Source organism: Sorex araneus, chromosome 3, assembly GCF_027595985.1.
Source record: "Sorex araneus isolate mSorAra2 chromosome 3, mSorAra2.pri, whole genome shotgun sequence".
NCBI lineage: Eukaryota > Metazoa > Chordata > Mammalia > Eulipotyphla > Soricidae > Sorex > Sorex araneus.
This window is the reverse complement of record NC_073304.1, coordinates 66,371,713-66,391,107: the sequence shown is the minus strand read 5'-3', so window position 1 is coordinate 66,391,107 and position 19,395 is coordinate 66,371,713. Positions and strand designations below refer to the sequence as shown.

Here is a 19,395-nt window from a genome sequence, read left to right as displayed (position 1 = left end):
ATCAAATGGTGTTTCCTGGGTCAGCAGCATAAGCATTGCTTAGGGACTTGCTAGAAATCAGCATTCTGGCTATATGATCTAGCACTCTAAATAATCCCAGAGTAGAAACCTCGGTTGAGACTGTTACATTAAAAAGATTCCAGGTGGTTCTGGTGCCTAAAGTATAGTTACCACTGCCTGTTGCCAGCCATTTCCTAATTCAGAATTTGGCCCAGAAATCTTCCTGATGGTCTGTGACATGGTAATATTTCCAACAAGGAAGGGACTGTCATGTTCCAAAGCGGAAAGTGGGTAAGAGATCAGGCCGTTGTAGAAATTGGCCTGGAGGTACCAGAGAGAAAGGTTAAGTTTGGCGTTAAAATGCTCTTTGGAGGGGTTGAGTCTGGAGAGAGTATATCAGGTATGGCACTTGCATTGCATGTGGCCAATCTGGGTCTATCCCTGGCACTGTATATGTTCCCCCAAGTCCCTGAGCACAGGGCCAGGCTAGTAAACACGGCCGAGTCGAGCCCCAAAACAAACCCCTCTAAACAACTCATCTGTGAATTGATTGCTCAGAGAGCACACTCTGGGCCAGCAGGGAAGCAACAAAACCTTATGCAGTGACCAAATATCCCATCCTCTGCCATTCAACACAGGGGCATTTGCCACATGTAGCTCTTGAACATTTCAAATATGATTAGTGTAAGTGAAAAATGGAACTTTTCTCTCCATTTCAATGTAAATAGCCCGTGAGGCTGTTGTTTACCATATTGGACAGCAAAATGCTAGCAAAATGCTAGTTGTCTTGGGACAACTGTCTTAGGACACACTGATCGCCAGGCCAGGTCTGTGATTTAGAGACAGCCATGTTGGCACTCTAAGGCAACACCTATGGTGAAAAATATCATTCGCCACATACCAGTGTTCTAAACTTGGAAGAATCAAAGGTGGCACCTTACTGTTCAGTCTTTTGAATAATTAAGATTGTATTTGGTAATTGAGAATAAAGAGCAGGCAGTTAAATTCTTGCTGTAATCCTAGAGAGTATAGAAAGCACAGGGGTAAAGATTAAAACTTCGCTTGAGCCAGGTAATTGCGTCAGGCTGGGAGGGGAGGAAGGGCTGACCAGGTTTAGGATGACCACAGCTAAAAGAGAAAAAATCGGAGGAAGAGAGTTCAATGGGAAAGAAAATTCAGCCTGTCCTCCACATGGAGAGTGCCTTGTCATCTAGGGTTTATTTTTAGGTTTGAGAGTTTTAAACATTCTTTTGGGACTATTTTTAATTTGAGAGTTTCCAAATCTTAAATTTGGACATCAGTCTCATGCTGCCAGGATGGAAAGAGGCATCTCAGCATCACATTTCAAAACAAACAAGTCCGTGCTGTTAGCTGCAAAGGAGGCAGTTTTGCAGGAAACAGAGGCTGCTGCTGTTTAGGAAGCGGGATGAGAACCGTGTCCTGCACTTGACAGGCTTCTAGTGCTCTCAGACAGGAACTTACCTTTCGCTGCTGTTTCCCCCTGACAATTTCTCTTCTTTGCCGTGCCAAGGGTCAAACTTAGGTCTCATACATGCAACGCATGAGCTTTAGCACTGATGAGTCTCAGCCACATTGCAGCTCTCAGTGACTTTTTCATGATACAACTGCTATGTCCACTGGGAAAGATTAATATGATATATAATTAAGAGTAAATTAATTAAAGGGGATATACTGAGGATGTTGGTGGTGGGAATGTGCACTGGTGGAGGGATAGGTGTATGATCATTGTGTGATTTCTGGGCCAAATTCTGAATTAGGAAGTGGCTGGCAACAGAATAAAGAAGGAATGGATCATTCATTAGTCTGATAACTTGACATATACTTTTAGATAATCTTTTTTTTTTTTTTTTGCCTTTTGGGTCACACCTGGCAATGCACAGGGGTTACTCCTGGCTCTGCACTCAGGAGTGCGATTGCTCTGCTGTGCTATTGCTCCAGCCCCTCTCCTTTAAAAAAAAAACTTTTATTTTATTTTATTGAATCCCTGTGAGATAGTTATAGACTTTCGTGGTTTTGTTTATTTGTTTGTTTTTGGGTCACACCCATCGATGCACAGGGGCCACTGGCTCTGCACTCAGGAATTACCCCTGGCGGTGCTCAGGATGCTGGGAATTAAACCCAGGTTGACCTCGTGCAAGGCAAACGCCCTACCTGCTGTGTTATCACTCCAGCTCCACAAGCTTTTATGTTTGAGTAACAATCACACAATGATCATACACCTATCCCTCCACCAGTGCACATTCCCACCACCAACATCCTCAGTATATCCCCTTTCCCACACTCCCCCTGCCTCCATGGCAGACAATATTCCCCATACTCTCTCTCTTCTTTTGGTCATTATGGTTTGCAATACATATACTGAGAGGTTATCATGTTTGGTCCATTATCTACTTTCAGCACACATCTCCCATACCGACTGATTCCTCCAACCACCATTTTCTTAATGATCCCTTCACTATTACAGCTGACTTCTCCCCTCTGCTCATGAGGCAGGCTTCCAACTATGGAGAATCTTCCTGGCCCTTGTATCTACTGTCCTTGGGTGTCAGTCTCATGTTATGTTATTTTATACTCCACAAATGAGTGCAGTCCTTCTATGTCTGTCCCTCTCTTTTTTTTTTCTTTTTGGGTCACACCTGGCGATGCACAGGGGTTACTCCTGGCTCTGCACTCAAGAATCACCCCTGGCCGTGCTCAGGGGACCATATGGGATGCTGGGATTTGAACCCGGGTCAGCCTCGTGCAAGGCAAACGCCCTACCCGCTGTGCTATCTCTCCAGCCCCTATGTCTGTCCCTCTTTCTGACTCATTTCACTTAGCATGATACTCTCCATGTCTATCCACTTATAAGCAAATTTCATGACTTTATCTCTCCTAACAGCTGCATAGTATTCCATTTGTAGATGTACCGAGGTTTCTTTAACCAGTCATCTGTTCTTGGGTACTTGGGTTGTTTCTAGATTTTGGCTATTGTGAACAGTGCTGCAATGAACATATAGGTACAGATGTCGTTTTTATTGTGCTTTTTTACACCCTCGGCATGTATCCCCAGAAGTAGTATTGCAGGGTCATATGAAAGCTCAATTTCTAGTTGATATTGTTTTCCAGAAAGGTTGTACCAGTCATCATTCCCACCAACAGTGAAAGAGCGTCCCTTTTTCCCTACATCCACACCAGCACTGGTTGCTTTTGTTCTTTTGAATGTGTGCCAGTCTCTGTGGTGTGATATAATATCCCATTGTTGTTTTGATTTGCATCTCCCTGATGACTAACAATGTGGAGCAATTTTTCATGTGCCTTTTGGCCATTTGTATTTCTGTTTTAAGGAAGCTTCTGTTCATTTCTTCTCCCCATTTTTTGATGGGGTTGGAGGTTTTTTCTTGTACACTTCTACTAGTGTCTTGTATATCCTGGATATTAATCCCTTATCAGATAGGTATTGGGTAAATATTCTTTCCCATTCTGTGGGCTCTCTTTGTATTTTGGTCACTGTTTCTTTTTTTTGGGGGGGGGTGGGACACACCTGCAATGCACAGGGGTTTCTCTTGGCTCATGCACGAATTACTCCTGGGTGGTGGTGCTCGGGGTACCATATGAGATGCTGGGAATCGAACCTGGGCCAGCCGCATGCAAGGCAAATGTGCTCCTCCTGTGCTATTGCTCTAGCCCCCAGGTCACTATTTCTTTTGAAGTGCAGAAGCTTCTTAGTTTGATGTAGTTCCATTTGTTTAGATACATCTCCTCTAACTTCATCTATCTATATCCAGTGATTCTTATATATGCACAAATATGTAGAAAACTATTGTTTGTCACTTGCTTTTTAATTGACTGTTTTCAGGGCTTATATAGCTACAACACTGTTTGTGAGTCTGTCATGATTTATGCAATACATAAACCACCCCCTCCAGTGACTGATATCCTATTACAAAGCATTTTGTTATTATCTAATTATTTTCTTATGATATACTTCTAGAAATAAATTGATGGATTCAAATGGTATACACATTATTAAGGTTTCTGATCCACATATCAGAATACCTGTAAAGTTTGAATCATTCCCTCCCTCTCTGTTTTTTTTTTTTTTGGTATTTTTTTTTTTTTTTTTTTGCTTTTTGGGTCACACCCAGCAATGCTCAGAAGTTACTCCTGGCTCTGCACTCAGGAATTACTCCTGGTGGTGTTTGGGGGACCATATGGGATGCTGGGGATTGAACCCGGGTCGACCGCATACAAGGCAAACGCTCTGCCCACTATACTATCGCTCCGGCCCCACTGTTCCTTTTTTTTTTTTAATTGAGGTATAATTGTCATGTTTTGATTTCAGTTGTATTAAGCATAACGAATATTTATGTACATTGTGAAATGATCAAATCGATGTGGTAGACAGCCATCACCACATGGATAACAGATTTTTTTCTTGTGATAAAAGCCCTGAAGGTCTATTGTCTTAGCTTTCAAATAGGTAATATCATTTGAAGTACTATTAACTACATTAGTATCTGTCACAATGGTGTATGTTACACCTCTGATGACTTGTTCTAAAGAGGTTCCATAGTCCAAAGATGAATTGTTCTGGTGCCAGAATGATAGCACAGCAGGAAGTGCACCTGTCTTGGATGCAGCAACCTGGGTTCCATCCACAGTATCTCATATGGTCCCCCGAGTGCCACCAGGAGTGATTTCTGAGTGCAGAACCACGTGTAACCCCTGGGAATTACCAGGTGTGCCCTAAAAAACAAAAATAAATGAATAAATATCAATTGTTCAGACCTGTAAATTCCTCTAAACTGCAGTCCTTTTTTTTTTAAAAAAAAATAAATGGCAATTCCAGACTCAAGGTGCTTCTCTCGGGATTTTCTTTAGAGCCTTTCCCAGGGTAGCTGTTAACCTGTGTGGTCTGTCACCTCCTCCTCATCCTTGTCCTCTTTTTCTCTTTTCTAGAGTGAATTAGATGTATCCTTTTTCATTATGGTGAGCCAGGGTTTCCACAGCCTTTGGCAAAGCACATGCTAATGTTGATCAGGTAAGTGCCATGGGGGAGGAAAATGATTCAGCAGAATCCAGAAGGATTGTGGAATGGTTATCGGCAACTGTGACAACACAAACTTAGCAGAACCTCCCTCACATCTTTGTTTTAGGAGAGAGGTAGTGCACGGGCTGAATCTCGTTCTCCCTCATGCATGCAAAGCACATGCTGAGTTTCATTTCCTTTTTTCACAGACCTTTTTTTTTTCTTGCTTTGTTTTGGGGCCACACCCAGCCATGCTCAGGGCTTACTCCTGGTTTTCCACTCAGGGATCAATCCTGGCAGTGCTCAGGGACAATACGGGATGTTAGGAATCAAATCCAGGTCAGTCGCATGCTAAGCAAGTGCCCTACCCATTGTACTCCTGTTCTGGTCCCTTTCACAGACTTCTTATGAAGAGTTTCTTGTTGATTTGGTTTTTGTCTTTGGCCTCATGCAGTGGTGCTGGGGATGGGGTGGGGTCCACTCCAGGTGGTGCTGAAGACTATGCGGTACTGGGGCTCAAACCCGGGGCTCCCATGTGCAAAGCATGCACTCCATCCCTTTGAGCCCTCTCCCAAGACTAAGATTGTTTTCTTTTTCTGCCTGGCTCACAGAGTTGGGCTGAATGTCTGGGGTAGCCCTGGCATCTGAACCCTCCTTATGAAACAACTCTGCTCCCCCAGGAAAAGATTTGTTAATCTTAACTTTACTATTACTTGAACTTTGAGGCTTTATTGTGGTTTGCTTTTTTTTTTTTTTTTTTTGGAGGGGGGGGTCCATACCCAGAAGGGCTCAGGGGATCCTATGCGGTGTCAGGGATTGAGGACTGAAACCAGGTCAGCTGCATGAGAGGCAAATGCCTTACCCGATGGGCTCTCTCTCCAGCCCCTTCATTTCACTTTTGTTCTGCTTCTGGAATAGATTTTTTTAGAGTTTAAATAACACTGCTAGAAAAGGCGTGGTACTCCTAGAGACGGGCTATTCATGGCTCCAGGTATAAATCTCCAGAAATCCCTCAGAAGATCAGGCTAAAGCTTCTGAGATGATAAATGGAAGGTTAAAGAAATTGCTTGGCTTATATTCATTTCTTTTTATAGCTGAGAAAGCTCTCCTTTGCTTTCTTCCCCATTTTAAATTAAGGTATCTAGGGGTCCCTACCGATATTCTTTGTGCAGAATACGTCAGGCTACAGATTGTAGTTTTGGGGCCACTCCTGATCATGCGCCAGGTTGACTCCTAGGTCTTTGCTCAGGGGTCACTCCTGGTCAGGCTCACAGGACCATATGAAGTGATGGGGATTGGAATAAACCCTGGTCAGGTACCTTCAAGTCAAGTGCCTTAGCTGCTGTACTCTCACAACACTGTTCCCTAATTATTTTACTTAAAGTAATGGCTGGAGAGATAATAAGGCATTTGCCTTATAGACCTGCACCCACACGTGGCCTCCAGAGTCCTACCAGCAGTGATCCCTGAGCAGAGCTGGGAGTAAGCCCTGAGCATTGCCAGGTGTGGGCCCCAAACCCTAAAATAAAAAGCAAATAAAGTTAAAATATAGAAGTAAAAATTACAAGGTAACCAGAGCAATAGTACAGAAGAAGATAAGGCACTTGCCTTGTACATGGCCATCCCAGGTTTGATCCCCAGCACCCAGATGGCTCCCTGAGTACCACCAGGAGTGATCTCTGAGCACTGCCAGGTGTGCCCCAAAAACCAAAACCATATCCAACTACAACAAAAAGTTTTTTAGCATACATCATGAGGCTTGAATAGTAACATTAATTATAACGTTAATATAATATGTAAACTGTACTCAATAGAATATAACCTAAAACAGAATTATGTATCTGAAACACATATACATGTTTATATGTATGTGTACATGCATATACACATAATGCGAAGATAGGACCGAGAAGGTCACCCGAAGAACTCCACTTCGGGACCCATGGCCTAGAATGGAACGAACAGGGTGAGAGACTGTCTGAGTTTATCATGTTGACCACGACCATCCATGGTAACTCACAGTTCCAGAAGGCTGAATCTAGACATTGGACATGGGAGTTTCCCGGTGGACAGTTCCACAATTAAATTGATCATATTCAATCGACGGTTTTGCTGACCGATGTTGCTGTTGTCCCAAAATTCCAAATGGGATCAGACCACCATCTCCTTCATGCAAAATTCTACTTCACAGAGCAGGGAGAAAGGACTGCAAAGTTTAAGTTTAAGAAGAGAACTCCCATAATGACCACCAACTGGGAGCTCTTTCACACTATTACAGCACCATGGGAAGATGCCATCGTTGACAACATCGATGAGGAATATGATGGACTGGTTCAGCACCTCCATGACTGCTTGAGAAATGCCGAGAGTGGGAAAGCCACAAACAGACGCCTGTCTTTGGAAACTCTCGAGCTCATTCGCCAACGTGGTTTGGCATGAGCGTCAGGCAATCACAAGCTAACATCCGAGCTTGCAAAGCTGTGCAGAGAAGCGATAAAGAGAGAAGAGCAGCAGTGTTGGCCGATGTGGCAGAAGCCGGGAACAGTGTTTGCAATACTCACCTGTCCTTCACCAACTACAAGACCAAAATGACTGCCCTCCAACATCCTGATGGATCTATCACATCTTCCAGAAGGGCAATGGAGAGGATTATTCATGAGTTCTACTCAGATCTCTTCCATAGCCACGTCCACCTGCCCACATACCAAGTTCCGCAGGATGGATATGTCATTCCCAATGTCCTCCCTTCTGAAATCCGACACACCATTTTGTCAGATGCATACAGCACTCAGTTCAGACAAGATCAGACCCAAACACCTGAAGAATCTGCCACCAGTACTCGTCAATACACTGGCTCTGCTCTTCACATGCTACCTGTCTGAATGCAAGGTTCCGTCCCAATAGAAAACCAGCAGGACTGTCCTGTTGTACAAGAAAGGAGACATCCACAACATGGGCAACTATCACCCAATCAGCCTGCTGTCCATTGTCTACAAGTTGTTCACTCGAGTCATCCTAAATAGAATAGGCAGAATACTAGACAAAGGACAACCATGCGAGCAAGCCGGGTTCCAAAAAGGATTCAGCATGATCGACCACACAGTGACCAAGCTCATTTAAGTTTTGCGAGAGTTCAAGATGCCGCTCTGTATAACGTTCATCGATTTAAAGAAGGCCTTTGTTTCTGTTGAGACTGAAGAGGTCACTGAAGCCCTAGCCAAACAAGGCATGCAAACTCAGTACATCAGGATCCTCCTCGAGCTGTGTTACAGGTTCACCACCAGGATCTCACATTCTACAAGGAAGTGACCATCGATGTAAAGAGAGGGGTTCAGTAGGGTGATACCATTTCACTGAAACTCTTCAGTGCCATCCTTGAGAATGTCATGGGATGACTGGAATGGGAAGGAATGGGAATGAAGATAGACTGTCGGCCACTACACCACCTCTGCTTTGCTGATGACATCATTCTAGTAACCCCAAACAGCCAAGTGGCACAAATGCTGGCTGACTTTGACTGGGAGTGTGGAACGGTCAGACTGCAGCTGAATCTCACCAAGACAATGTTTATGAAAAACAAACTAGTCCCTGATGTTCCATTTGCTTTCAACAGAATGAACACCTCCAAATGCAGCAGTTATGTTTACCTGGGTCGAGAACTCAACATGAGGAACAACTTGGCGCCAGAACTGCACTGGAGGAAGAGAGCAGTGTGGAACGCCTTTAAGAGCGTCGAAGAAGTGGTTAAGAGGACAAAGAACCTCCGGCTCCAGCCACATCTTTTCGACTCCACCGTTCTTCCTGCACTAAACTATGCCTCAGAGACCTGGGCCCTGTAAAAACAGGACGAGAACGCTATTCGGATATCCCAAAGAGGAATCAAAAGAGCTATGCTTGGAATATCACATTTCACTCAAGTGAGAGAAGGAATCTGGAGTTCCAACCATTGATGATGATCAAGAATCAGGGACACTGTCTAGTTTGCCAAGGCATCGAAAATCAGATGGGCTGGACACATAATGCGATTGAGAGATGACTGCTGGACTAGAGCTGTTATGGACTGGATTCCATGGGACGTAAAGAGACCCTGTGGCCGCCCACCTATGAGATGGTCAGACTTCTTCATCAAAACCCTGAACGAATGGTTTGAGGCTCTTTGTGTTCCTGGGGCGAGCAGATACCATTGGGCTACACTAGTATGCGACAGGGATGAATGGAGACGTTACTGGCACCTGCTCGAGCAAATCGAAGACCAACAGGATGACAAGTGATACAAGTGATATGTATATACTCAGTCACACACACATATATATAATATACAGATCACAAATACATAAAAGGCTCTTTGTCCAGAGTCATCATAGTCTAGAGAAATGGCAATTTACCCTTTTTATTCATAGACAGTGTCATCACATTGATAAATTTTACTTGCAGGCTGGAGTTGGAAGCCTCTATAAATTAAGTGGGACAATCTGAGTGCCCTCTAGTGGTGAATGACCTGAAACCAGGACCCCTTTCCAAATAGGCTGTACATTACATCAGACCCCCAGTCTTAGAAGGTACATGATACTATATTTTTATTCAGCAGATAGCATTTCATTTAACTAAGCCCTTTAAATCAGTTAAAAATAAATTCCATCTGGGGCTGTAGCTCAACAACAAGTGAGAAACATGCCTTTATATATAACAAGTCACCATGAAAACAGCAAAGACTAATACACACTTCAAATGTAGTACAGAAACCCAGGACCCACTTTTGGTCCTGCTACTGATAAGCTTTGTTTTAGACAAGACACGAAATCCCCTGAGCTCAAAATGATATAATTAGACCAGAAGAGCTTTAGTACTTTCTCAACTTTAATATTTAATATTGCCATGACTCTGGCTGAGTTGAATTACCTTACTCTAGTCACACTGAAATGTCAGAGAAAGTGAATTAGATAAATAGGATATGTATTATTAGACTATATTGAATAGATGTTTATTTTTATTTCTTTTTTCTTTTTTTTTTTTTTGGCTGCACCAGGTGGTGCTCAGGGGTTACTCCTGGAGATACTCAGGGGACCACATAGGATGCCAGGGATTGAACCCGGGTCAGCCAATGTAAAGCAACCATCTTACCTGCTATACTATCACTCTGGACCCTGATTAGATGTTTATGAGAAGGTAAATTTGTTTTACATCTTTTTGGTGTCTATCATAGATCCATAAATTGCTCCAGCATTTGGTTTGAACTTATTAATTTATTTTTTGATCATTTTATTGATTGTTGTTGGAGGGGGACCTATGAGGCCAGAGATCCAGTCCAGAGCCTTCACTGCACTCTGCACTTGAGCTATATCCCTGACCTCTGACTTTTTGTTCTTTCTTTCATGTTTACACACCAAGGCACACTATTTGTATCTTTCCAACACATTTGGGTTGGAGTTGGGAATGTTAGACCTGGCAGTGCTCAGGGATTACTCCTGGTTCTGTGCTCAGGGATCATTTATCGAGGGGCTCGGGGAGATCAAATGTGGGGCTGGGTATCAAACTCTGATCAGCCATGTGGAGGGGAAGTGCGCTACCTGCTGTGCTATTGCTCTAACCCTTCTTTCCCCCCACCCTTTACCTAGTTACTCTTTGTCTTCCCTTTGTCTTGACTAAAATACATATTTACTGCCCCTTAGAATTGACTGAAGAATATATCTGTTGACAGATGAGGAATTTTACATCATTTAGCCAGGGGAACAAAAACACTCTCGCCAGGAAGTGTGTGCTCGACTCTAGAAAGGATTTCACATGCAGCTCCAGAGAAGCAAAGGTGGGATGGACAGTGCCTATGGAGACACTCTTCTGTTGACATTATATAGTCTCTCACTCAGGCATCAGAAAAACATGATGCTAGAAATCTGACTCCACTCAGCCTCTTAGAAAGTTCCTTGGCACCGTCATGTGTCCAGGCCAAATAGAGGCGCAGTCTTAACTTTGTGCTCCTTCTGCGGCAGCCCCAGAGCTTCCATGTCCCCACTCTGGTAGCACAGCTACCACTGCACAGAGTTGCAGTGCTGGGAAAGCGTAGGCCTTGCAAAAAATGAAAAGCACGCTGGTATCACTGCAGCCTGGAGCCGGTTCTCCAGCACTCAGAACACTTCCATCAGAGTTTGCTTAGGTTCAGTAAGGTCTTATCAGTGGAACTGATGATTTAAGGTTCTAGTCGGCTCAGTAATAGGTGGCTGGAAGTCAGAACCTCAGGGAATTCCCACAGAGCCCTTCAGTTTGCCATCTTTCTCTCCAGAAACCCTAATCACTCTGGCCTTTTAAGAAAGGGATCCAAAAGGAGAGAGAGAGTATGTGGGAAATTGCCTGCCAGGGAGGCAGGGGGAGGGTGGGAAAGGGGGAGGTATACTGGGGAGACTGGTGATGGAGAATGTGCAATGGTGGAGGGATGGGTGTTTGAACACTGTATGATTATAACTCAAGCATGAAAGCTTATAACCGTATCTCATGGTGAATCAATAAAATAAAATTTAAAAAAAAAAGAAAGAGATCATTTCCCAAACCTGCACAGTGAGACTTTGAGAAATAAAAACACCCTGTGTACAGGTCTCCCTAGTGTGGGCTTATTCTACTTCTAGTAGATTACAAAGGAAGACAATAGGATTTTGAAAGGAAAAGGGGGCTGGAGAGAGTACAGCAGGTAGGGTGCCTGCCTTGCACAAGTCTGACCTGAGTTTGATTCCTGGTCCATATATGGACCCGGGGGCCCCACCAGGAGCAATCCCCGAGCACTGCTGGGTAGGGCCCAAATCCAAAAAGTAAAACAATAAAATAAGTAAAAAAGAAGTGACCTCAGCATAAGAAAACAGGACAGAAATTCTGGTGTTAAAAACCTTTTTGCTAAGTGTCACTCGCTGGAGCAATGGTGTCAGGTGGGGCGCCCTGGGGACCCAGCACATCACTGACCTACATCACTCAGGTGCTGTGAAGCAGCCCCAGTTTGGTTCGCTTCTCACACTCCACTCAGCCACAGAGCTGAAATGTACCAGCAGATTCACAGGAGTGTGTCCTGTCCCATACCTTGGCAAGAGTGCAAATTTCAGATTTCATGAGTTAAGATAGCTTTTAGGAACCACTTGAGGAACTTAACCAAAACATGCTGAGCTAGAACTTCAGGGTTCCTGATTTCTTCATAGAGCTCAGAATTCAAAGCAACTGTCTTCATCCCATTCCACTAAGTGTTGGAGAATAGCACCAGTGAAATGTCCAGTTCCTTCATTTCAGAGCAGTATGTACGTACAGAAGATCTTAATAATATTTTTGATATTTTGGTGCCTTTAAAGAGAACTTAGTCCTGTGCCAAGTTCCTCCCCAGTTGGGGAAGGTTTTTTTTTTTTTAATCTTTTATTTTTATTTTTCATTTCTCTTTTCAATGAACCTTTTTATTTCTTTTTCTTTCTTTACTTTTTTTTTTTAAATCACAGGGTCAAGAGAGCTAGTATACAATAAGTAAGGTGCTTGCCTTGCATCATTTAACCTCTGAGCTCCATCTACATTTCTAGCCTTCGAAGCAAGTATCTTCAGAATATTCATGTTTTTAAATCCTTAAAACGCAAAACCCAAAAGCACTGGATTCTAGAGAACATAAAAATCCGTGTGAGTGATGTGAAAGCACTCTTACACCCTCTTTCCAGTGGGGGGGAAGGGTCCTCGTGATGCACCCTGGAGGCATGGGGCACCCAGATCCCTGTGGGGCAATGCCCTCTCATCCCTTCTTCCCCTTTTTTCAAGTCCCAGCTTCTTTTAGAAGATCAGTAACCAGAACAGGGTTCTCCAAGCACGAGGCAATTTCAGCCTGATTCAGAGACATTATGAAAGTACTCGTTCAACTAGGGGCAATGGAAATACTGACCAGAATAAAGAAATTCTTCAGGGAAGGTTCCCAGCACTAGAGCAGTTTCTAAATGAACTGAAATTTTCTCTTTTTTCTTTATGGGTCACACCCAGCAATGCACAGGGGTTACTCCTGGCTCTGCACTCAGGAATTACCCCTGGTGGTGCTCAGGGGACCATATGGAATGCTGGGAATCAAACCCGGGTTGGCCGCATGCAAGGCAAACACCCTACCCGCTGTGCTCCTGAACTGAAATTTTCTGAGTGTTCTCTCAGGTGCAATGATCAAATCATTGTGAAAGGATTTTTTTTTTTTTTGCTTTTTGGGTCACACCTGTCGATGCACAAGGGTCACTCCTGGCTCTGCACTCAGGAATTACCCCTGGCGGTGCTCAGGGGACCATATGGGATGCTGGGAATCGAACCCGGGTCGGCCGCGTGCAAGGCAAACGCCCTACCCGCTGTGCTATCACTCCAGCCCCCGTGAAAGGATTTTTTTTTTTTCAAGGCATAGATGTGACTTCAGGAAAATTTGGTAGTACTAGGAAAGAGAAAACTAGCTCCCCTCTCCTTAAAGGCAAAGGATTAAGTACTTTTGAGCTGGAAGAAACCTCCACAGTCATCAGGTTAAAATCTCACCTTGGGGCTGGAGCAAAAGTACTTGTATGGGGCTTGCCTTGCATGTGATTTACCCAGGTTCAATCTCCCGCATTTCATATGGTCCCATGTGAAAAATATATGCCCGCGGGAGGGTGTGTGTCTCCCAAGCCTGCCAGGAGTAATTTCTGAGAGCATAGCCAGGAGTAACTCCTGAGTATTGTTGAATATGACTTGAAAAAAAAAAAAACCTTTCATTTTCCCTTTTTAGAGGGGACATGGGGCACATACCCAGCAGTGCTCAGTGTCTGTTCCTGGCTCTGTACTCAGGACAGTTCCCAGCAGTGCTTGGAGGACCATGCACAAGGTGCTACTCAGTATGAATGGAAGGATCTTTGAGGAAAACCTATCAGAAGAAAAAAAAAGTCAGATCTTTTTTTTTTGGACGCCTAATTAACAAGAGGCAATTCTAAGTCAAGAAAGTGAATAGAAGACTGTTACGGGAGAGTATGTCAGGGATAATGCAGTCTTCATGATGAGTACGCTGTACTGCAGTATTTGATTTTCGGTGAGAATGCAAAGGCAATAACCCTTGATAGCTTATCTAATTTAATGGCAAATAGAATTAGAATCAAGTCTCCTCCAGTACATTACAAAAAATAAAACAAAAACCCAACATTTTGCTTAACTAGAATATAGAATGTATTCTAGGATATAGGATATATACTTACTAAACTAGGATAGAGAATATAGAATTTCCTGTTCATTGTATTTAAAAAAAAATTAACTAGGGTTTATTTTGTCCCCAGAGGACACACACACATTTAAGCTATCATGCTTTCATCAGAAGTATTTGCTATTTTCTAAGATAGTTACATAAACAAACCAATGTTTAATAGCAAGATATATTCAACTCTGTGATGAACACAAACATAATCGTCATAAAGGTCATGTATAAATTTTCTTCTCTTTTTACCAGAGATATATGGGATTTTTTTTTTTTGAGGGGAGTGGGTGGTGTTTTGGGGGCCTGTTTGACTCTGGCTTTTTCTGGCTTTGTGATATCTTGTAGCCTACTTCTCCCTCTGGGAGAAACTGGCAAGCTTCTGAGAGTTTCCTGCCCACACAGGACAGCCTTGCAAGCTTCCCATGGTGTATTCATATGCTAAATCCAGTAACAAGCTGGATCTCATTCCCCTGACCCTGAAAGAGCCTCCAGTGTGACATCTTTGGGAGGGCCAGTCAAGAGAGACTTGTAAGATCTCAGGGAAAGGACGAATGGAGAGGTTACTGAGCCTGCTCGAGAAATCGATGATTAACGGGATTTCGTGATTCGTGATTCGTGTGTTCAGTGCTTTGCAGTGCTTGGGGAACCAGACATGGTGCTGGGGAGCTAGCTGGGATCAGCTTCAAGCAAGGCAAGTGCTTTACCTTCTGGACTCTTCCTGGCCCCAGAGATTTGGGGGCGGGGGGATACATTTGGCTTGTTCAGGGGCTACTCTGTGCAATGATCAAGAGCCTATGTGGTGTGAAGGATGGAACCCAGGCCTCCTTCGTGCAAAGCTGCATTCTAGCCCTTGGCACTGTCTCCCTGACCCCCAGAAAGGTGTTTTTGTTAGTAGAGAGCCTTAGGACTGGTTTTGTGTAGGTGACAGCTTATAAGACCTTTTGGAGTTGGCTAAAATCTTTTTTGTTTGGGAGGTTTCACTTGGTGCTGCACAGGAGGTACTACCAGTTTGGTGCTTGGGGTGTGGAGATTGACTCCTGAGGGTGCTCAGAGACCATGCAGTGCTGGGGGTGGAACCTTCAGATTCTGAATGCAGAGCACACACTCAGCCCTTTGAGCACTCTCTGGTCAAGTTAGGACCTTCAAAAGGACAGAAACCAAGATGAGCAATCTACTTTTTAATGTCACACCCTGGGGCAGCAGGAGCAACTCCCAGTTCTGTGTCCGGGTAGGGGGGGATATAACTTGGGGGACCATGCAGTGCTGGAAATTGAACCCTGCCCTTATACGCTGTAAAAAGCATGTACTTGGGCTGGAGTGATAGCACAGCAGATAGGGCATTTGCCTTGCACGTGGCCAACCCCGGGTTCGATTCCCAGCATCCCATATGGTCCCCCGAGCACCGCCAGGAGTAATTCCTGAGTGCATGAGCCAGGAGTAACCTCTGTGCATCACCCGGTGTGACCCAAAAAACAAAAAAGCATAAGCATATACATGAGCACTCTCTCTGGTACCAGAAAGGGGATTTAGAAACTAAAAGTAAGTGTTGGAAATGTTCATTTCTAGGCTGGATTCTACCCTGGGGTTGCTTTAGGGGTGCTGTTTGAATTTATTAACATTATTTCAAGTGGCACTAATATTACTGGGGTCCTATGATGTTCAGTTCTGGTCCACTCTGCACAGAAACTCAGGAAAGCTCCTGGGTTTCAGGGTGGGAGAATGTGGAGCTTTTAACACACCTGTTCTTTGGAAGACTGGATGACCCAGCTTCTACCATGGGGAAACAAATAGTTTTATGAATCTTTAAGTCAGGGGCCAGAGAGAAAGCACAGAGGTGAATTAAGGTGCTTCCTTGCATATAGATGACCCCTTTGATTTCTGGCACTGGCACTACATATGGTTCCAAGCCCCATCACGAGTGAGCTCTGAGCACTGAGCCAGGAGTAAGCCCTGAATGTCCCCGTGTATGACCCCAAAACAAAGAATTTTTTTTTTTTTGCTTTTTCAGTCATACCCAGCAATGCTCAGGGGTTATTCCTGGCTCTGTGCTCAGGAATTACTCCTGGCAGTGCTTGGGGGACTATATGGGATGCTGGGGATTGAACTCGGGTCAGCCACATGCAAGGCAGCCACCCTACCCACTGTACTATTGCTCTGGCCCAACAAAGAATCTTAATACCAGTGACTTCCAGTATAGCCTGAAGGTGTTGGACCCAAAGGGAATAGTCACTCTCGGTACACTAAACAACCAGCTGCCTAGGCCTTTTACTTCCTAGCATGCAAATGTTGGGGTTAAAGTGTTTGTCTCTTGTCATGGGGCTTAGCATACAGGATATTTTTTTGGTCCTTACTCATTTGGCCTAGAGCCTGCATGCCATTCCTCTTGGCTTCACCAGTTACTCATAAACCAAATCAAGATATGAACAACTGGATTCTTATTTTCAAGGCATCACATGATTCCGGGAGGAAATCAGCATCCAGGAATTTGCCTCGTGTTGAATTTGGTGGTTTCCCTATATAGTGCCAGAAAACTACATGATTATTAAGGGTTTGAACCAGATACCCAGACAGACAGGCAGTCATGCATAAACAATAAAGAAGGACCTGGCTGAGCAAATCGTGTTTCCAAGATGCTGGGAAATTCAGACTTGCTAACAGGCCTTGTTCTTGCTATGTGAGGCTATTAGAAGTTGATGAGATCCTAATGTCAATTTCTAAACTGGCCACTTGCTCAAGATGACATCTGACTTGCAGATTATCCACTAGTAGCCAAAGATAGTCTGTTTAGAGTTGTTTGATCTCTGAACCATTTAGAACAGGATAGATTAAAGTGATGTTCCCAAATATCTTAAAGAAATCATCTTGGGGACCAAAGAGCTAGTACAGCGGGTAAGGCACTTGCCTTGCATGCACCTGACCCAATCGGGTTTGATCCCTGGCATCCAATATTGTCCACGACAGCAAGTTGTGTCCCCAAAACCAAACCATCTTGGCTATCATTTTCAAAGGCATTTTAGCTTTTCCTTCATTAACCTTAGTCAATGTAACAGAGGATTGAGCAGGTGGTTTTTCCTCGCATCACCTGTAGAAAGTCACCATTCCCTCTGTTCTGGCTTCTGGGTCTGGTGGGCAGGACTGAGTCAAGGACCTGCTATTCCAGCCCCTATCTGGCTATGGACAAAGCAATCATCTATATAATTGGAAGACATTAATAGGTATATCAGAGTCAAGATTTTTTTTTTGTTTTCTGGGCCACATAAGGACAGTTCCCCAGGGCTCCTATAAAACAGTTTATCCTGATGAAGGACTATTTGCACAGAGCTTAATGAGGTACTAACACAAAGCCTAATAGAAATTTAAAAGTCATTTGCTCTATTGACTCATTCTCAATATATGTACTTCACTAAAGCAAACACAGTACAGGCTTGAATGTCTGGAATTGATAAAAAGTAAGATGCTAACAACTCACGTAGATTTGCTATTATAAACTCCCTTCTTTAATCACTTGTTTAATGGTTACTGGAAAAAGTCTAAGCTGTATGGTTTTTTTTCTTTGGCGGGGGGTGGGGGGGGAAGAGGTGGTAGGTTCTCCCAGATAGTGCTCAGCAGGCTCTGCGTCTACCCGCAGTATTTGTCCTGGAGCAGTGCTGGGAGGCAGCATGCATTCCTGCTTCTGAGAGCCCCTGGGTGCCACAGCTGCTGGTGTTTTTCCAGCAGACCCATGATTGTACCCTTTAAGTAGATATGGAAACTCAAGGTATTAAAAAATGTAGAATTCATAAACATTTGAACTACTGTCATCCTCTCTTTTCAGCTCTCCTATCTTCATAAGAGTGATGCAACTGGGGCTGGAGCGATAGCACAGAGGGTAGGGCATTTGCCTTGCATGCGGCTGACCCAGGTTCGATCCCCAGTATCCCATGTGGTCCCCTGAGCACCGCCAGGAGTAATTCCTGAGTGCAGAGCCAGGAGTAACCCCTGTGCATTGCCAGATGTGACCCAAAAAGAAAAAAAAAAGTGATGCAACTTTATCTTGAGAGTTCTGGGGAGATTTTGGCTAGATTGCCTAGCTGGACATTGTATTCTAACAGATATTTTCTTCTTTCATACCATGTAACTTTGTGATTTATTTTTGTAGTGCTGGGCACGGAATTCATAAATGCGAGTCCAAGTGCCATACCAATGAGCTATATGCCTGGCCACAAGAGTATCAGGTTTTTTTTTCCTTCTTTTTCTGGCTTTTGGGTTACTCTGAGTTCAGTGCTGGGGGACCATGCAGCGCCAGCGATGGAGCGTGGGCCTCCCAAATGCGGAGCCCTCACACCTGTCTCCCGGCCCACCAATATCAGTTCTAAATTGGATCCTTAATGTGCAAATGAGTATTTTAAGAGCTACCCATTTATAAATTCAGGAGTTATGTTTGGAAATTGAGTCAGCATGTCTTCTCCATTATTTCTCCTTATGGTTATTTCTTCTTCAGCTTGTCTGAAGGTTAACTTAAAGTACAAGGTTATAAAGGCATCTTGATTGGGAGATCTCCCAGGTTTGAAGGGTAAAGGTGGGTGGCGTCCATAGCCTCAGGCACCTCTGGAAGAAGGCCCAGAGTAGGGCACCCACCCAAACTCATGGCAGTTACTACCCTTGTCACCTCAGATATGGCTTTGAGCCTGTTAATTAAATGACAGCACATATCATTTTGGATGAGATGATAAAAAATGGCTGCACTGCAGAAACTAAGTGGGCAAGAATTCTTGCTCCTTTAATATGTATATGAGAGGGGTTGGAGCAAAAGTACAGTGGGTAGGGCGTTTGCCTTGCATGCAGGTGGCCTGGATTCGATTCCCAGCATCCCATATGGTTCCCCAAGCACCGCCAGGAGTAATTCCTGAGTGCAGAGCCAGGACTAACCCTTGTGCATTGCTGGGTGTGACCCCAAAAATAAAAAGTATATGGGAACTGTAGAGAGACCGGAACATGAATGTAAAACATCCAAGCAGTACCTGGAAGATTCTGAAGTCAACTGTTGCCATAACAATTCCATTATCCTTTTTTGGGGAGAAGGGGCCGTTTATGGGCAACACCCATCTGTGATCACTCTTGCTGGGGCTCAGTGGACCTTATGTGGTGCCAGTGATTGAACCTAGTCTGCCACGTGCAAGGCAAACAT

The 19,395-nt window shown here is 44.1% G+C and overlaps 1 protein-coding gene across 2 annotated transcripts in view; it reads left to right on the top strand.

Moving 5' to 3' along the window:
- Positions 1 to 19,395, top strand: part of AP4S1 (adaptor related protein complex 4 subunit sigma 1) — a 52,461-nt gene that overhangs the window by 31,477 nt on the left and 1,589 nt on the right. Inside the window, exons 5-6 of one of the 2 annotated variants that reach the window (XM_055130537.1) lie at positions 4,963 to 5,044; positions 10,059 to 11,355. In XM_055130537.1, coding sequence (XP_054986512.1) covers positions 4,963 to 5,034 — 72 coding nt within the window. In that variant the 3' untranslated portion in view covers positions 5,035 to 5,044; positions 10,059 to 11,355. Of the gene's footprint in view, positions 1 to 4,962; positions 5,045 to 10,058; positions 11,356 to 19,395 lie in introns of those variants that run through there. The other variant, XM_055130536.1, reaches the window with a different exon arrangement.